This window comes from Cyprinodon variegatus, unplaced genomic scaffold (genome assembly GCF_000732505.1).
Source record: "Cyprinodon variegatus isolate N-32 unplaced genomic scaffold, C_variegatus-1.0 Scaffold58, whole genome shotgun sequence".
Classification (NCBI taxonomy): domain Eukaryota; kingdom Metazoa; phylum Chordata; class Actinopteri; order Cyprinodontiformes; family Cyprinodontidae; genus Cyprinodon; species Cyprinodon variegatus.
Window position 1 is genome coordinate 1,280,764 of NW_015150511.1, and position 4,302 is coordinate 1,285,065.

Consider the following 4,302-nt stretch of genomic DNA (forward strand, 5'->3'; position numbering starts at 1 on the left):
TGTGGGAACAATAAATCTAATAGGATTTTTAATTTTTAATTGCTATTTTGCACAATTTTGCTTAACAAAGTATTTTTTGTTGTTGAATATAAGACATATTTTTTATGCATACATCGTTAAGATTTACTTATATCTTTCTACCCATTTTATAGAATATAACAGAATAGAAAATCTCTTTATTGTCTCACAAAGGGGAAATTCTGGTGTTTACAGCAGCAAAAAAAAGAGAAAAAAATGTTACAAAAACCCTAGAAAAATATATAAGAAAATGTATAACAATATTCTTTTCCTGCTTTGTGTGTCAACTGTCACGGTTGCTAAGCGACAGAGCATACGGCGTTAAAAGAATAGACCTGTTTTAATTCACAGCCAAACTTCTTCCGGTCTCCTTATTTTCAAGGACTGCGAAAGTCCAGTAGACCTTGGATGACGCCGCCCATAAATTCGAACACAGCCTTCTGTCGCTATCGCCGATGGATGGGATGCACGTCGTTCTGCGCCGCCACGCTCTCCGGGCTACAAATGGAGCGGACACTGTGACGTTTTGGCCTACTGCGCAGCCGCGTAGCTGTGAGGTAATAACAAAGATGGCGGCGCTCGGCACATCGCGGTGCTTGTTTCAGAGCTTTTCTCGGGTAAAAGATGTGCAGAGGATCAAGAAGACATTTCAGAGGTGTGGTGTTAGAGCGCTCTGTGACAAAACGAATGAAACTGGTAGGTTTCCATTGGTTTCACACCGTAATTGGAGAATAATGGTATTTTTTCAGTGCTGACCTTGTAGCTTGTTGTAGTGGCTTTAACTGGGGGAGGCTAAATGTCTATATTGATGTATATTTTATTTTTCTGTAGATATTTCTCTATGCAGTTTTAAATATGTTCAGTTTCTTGCTTACAGCTGCACCGATCCTTTGAAATGACTGGCATTAAAGCAGCCAACTGAAGGCAATTTATGGAAGTGGTTTAAGATAGCAATTCTATTCAGTTTATTTCTATAGCACCAATTCACAACATGTCTTCCAAGATACTTTACAATTCATCCAGTCAGATTGATTCAAAGTTTTCTATCTAAGGAAAACCAGTTGATTGCATCAACTCATTGACTCTACAGCAATCCCTCTCATTAAGCATGCTTGTAGCGACAGTGGAGAGGAAAAACTCCCTTTTAACAGGAAGAAAACCTCCAGCAGAACCAGGCTCAGTGTGAGCGGCCATCTGCTGAGGCCCACTGGGGTTCAAGGAGACAGAAGCAGAGGTGCAAAAGGAACTTTTATAACAGCAAGAAATGCAGTTAGAAAAAAGTGATTTTCTAACCTGAAAGCTAGAATTGTTGTTAACCTTTTGTAGTTACTGCATCTACTGAAACTTTTATCTGATCTTTGTTCAGCTTGAAGCTCTAAAGCTACTTAGAGATTTCAGGAGATGATCTTTCCCATCCACAGATAATGGAAAGCCCCATTTCACGGATCAAACTGTGCAGGACATCCTGACCAGGATAACCGGCCTGGACCTGCAGAAGGTTTTCCGACCCGTTAAAGAAGAGCTGAAGCCGCCCACCTATAAGCTAATGACTGATGAACAGCTACAGCAGGTGGCCGTCAACCCTTCAGTTCCTAATTAACTCTCTGCATCACACACATCTGAGAAGTTCATTAATTTTAATCGGATCCTCCGTGCGTTTGTTCCCAGGCGGTACAGGTTGCTACAGACGAAGCAAAGAAGCGGCTGCAGATGCCCCCCGTCCTTCCAGAGAGGAAGCCCATCGAGGACGTGCTCGCTGTGGATAAGATCCTGGATGGCATGGACACGGCTAAATACGTTTTCACTGACATCACCTACAACATCCCTCACAGGGTAAGCAAACACCACTGCTCTCCAGTGGGCTGGTGTTCCTTAGTCCTGTTCCTCAATACTGCTACGTTTAGACCGCCAGCAGCAGAAGCAGCTAGTTTACATGCATAGTCATTGTTTCTCATGCATCAAGCCGCAGCAAAAGGTTTTTCTGCGCATTTTGAGCAGAGGGGGCAGCGCATCGTGAGCTTCTGAGCATCTGACGCACGTGACGTACTTCAGGAATACCAGCTGCTGGAGTTTAAAAAAAATTGATTAGATTAGATTAAACTTTATTGCCATTATACATGTACAGGTACAAGGCAACAAAATGCAGTTTAGGTCTATTATAAATAATGAATATAATATAAAGATCACTAGTGTTATGAACTAAATTTACAGCTGGATATGTAGCGAATATAATATACAGGTGGGTATTACTATAAAAAAAGGATTTTACAGTTATGTACAATAGCATAATATACAGATGGGTTTTACTATAAAATGAATAAATAAAGTTTGGACAGAAGCTATCTGTCCAAATGTAACTTTAGCTGCTGGATGCGCCACATCAAGCAATCAGAGAAGCTGATCTGGGAGCTGGCAGGGAGTCAGACACAGCACTGCTGATGCAGAGCGCTATGATCACTCTTATAAATCAGTTAATTAACGACTAAATTAACTTAAAGGTTGAAACCTGCCGGTAAAATATGTTTGATTTTATTATTCTGGTGCCCGCAGTTTGGATTATATACGTGAAAAACGCCTTCCAGCCGCTGCGAACAGTAGCAGAAAACCACAAAGAGGCGACTGGGCCAGAGGCTGCTGTTGAACAGGATTCCCAGTGACAGCGCACCGCTGGTGTACGAAGGCCTAGAGGCTCTGACAGCGAAATAATATTTGAAGGCAGGATGTGACCTGGATGAACTGACTGCACAGATTAAGTTTTCAGGTGGACTTTCTCACTTAAAAACATATTAAAACTATGTTTTATCCACTTATAACGGCAAATATAACAAAGCCGCTCTCTGCCATTGAACACAGGAGCAGCAGAAGCATTGACGCATCTGGACACAATTTACTGGACGTCTGAGCTTATTTTTATGCTTTATGTTTATTGAATGTTTCATTTATCAATCACATACAGAACACAGAACGGAATAACTGTCGACAAGGAGAATTACTTACATTCTGACAAAGATGAACAAATACAGAATGAAAACAGCATAAAATTTACATTTCAATCTTGTGATTTTTGAGCAGCTTTTGAAGTGACAGTACAAGTGACCTGATTCAGTTATTGTTTTCTAGAAATCTCTTTTTATAAAGATCCGATTGCAGTCTCAGCATAAATGTTAACTTTTCCATTTTGTGGGTTTCATCCACCAGTTCCAGCCAGTTCTTTATCGTTGGTGGTTCAGGTTGAAGCCATTTCCGAGTTTTTACTAAAGACTAAAAAAGATGAATGGACTGACTGCATTATTGTGACTTTGTGATACAAAATGGTTTTATTACTCTTGACAGATTTCCATTTATTCAAAAGGTCTCAATATGAAGGATGGAGTTATCATATAAATAAACCCTTACAATTTTATTGCAATGTAAGTTTGGAGAGATAAGTCTTTTATTACTTTTGTGATATTTAGTGGATGTTCCTCTCTAAACTGACTTGAGTTAAAAATGAGTCTTTTAAAAGGAGTTCAAAATCCAGATTCTAAAGATTTTTAGTAAATATTTGTCACTCATATTCAAACTCTCAGGAACAGCTCAGAGTGGACGTCTGATCTTAATGTCAACAAGCATCAGAAATGAAGAAGCAGAAGTTTTTTTTTTGCTGCTTCCAGTGTTTGCAGTCTGAATGTAGCATTCATTAAAATAAGCTCCGCCCAGAACCACTTCCCACCACACAGCTGGAGCAGCAAAGATGCTTCAGCCTCGTGTCAGAACTAAATTTGTACAAGCATAAAAAATGAAGCATCACGTGTGTTTTTGCTGCTCTGAATGTTGCATAAAAACAGATTATACTGATTGTTTTTTTATTCCTTCTGTAGGAGAGGTTCATAGTTGTGCGAGAGCCTGATGGCACTCTGAGGAAGGCGACCTGGGAGGAGAGAGATCGTCTCATTCAGGTTTACTTCCCCAGGCAGGGCCGCAAGCTAACACCGCATCTCCTCTTCAAAGAAGAGAACCTCAAGGTTAGCAGCAGATTTCATTTATTCATCAAACTCTGGGAAGTTTTTATGGATTCCTTCATCGTCAAAATCAACAATCTTTTGTTTTATGTGCATTTTCCACTGTCCTTACAGCTGCAATTAACCACCATTACTTTATTCATTTGCTGTCGAGTGTTAATATAATATTAGTACCAATATGTTGGATAATTGCTAGGGATGCACGATATAATCGGCCCCCTATCGGTATCGGCCTTAAAACTGAATATCGGACATCGGCCACCCCACCGATATTTAACCCGAT

General features: G+C 40.1%; 1 protein-coding gene across 1 annotated transcript in view; it reads left to right on the forward strand.

Annotated features, from left to right (window-relative positions):
• Positions 1 to 574: 574 nt before the first annotated feature.
• Positions 575 to 4,302, forward strand: part of mrps22 (mitochondrial ribosomal protein S22) — a 16,754-nt gene continuing 13,026 nt past the window's right edge. Inside the window, exons 1-4 of the mRNA XM_015371452.1 lie at positions 575 to 714; positions 1,440 to 1,588; positions 1,687 to 1,851; positions 3,879 to 4,022. Coding sequence (XP_015226938.1) covers positions 588 to 714; positions 1,440 to 1,588; positions 1,687 to 1,851; positions 3,879 to 4,022 — 585 coding nt within the window. The 5' untranslated portion in view covers positions 575 to 587. The remainder of the gene's footprint in view (positions 715 to 1,439; positions 1,589 to 1,686; positions 1,852 to 3,878; positions 4,023 to 4,302) is intronic.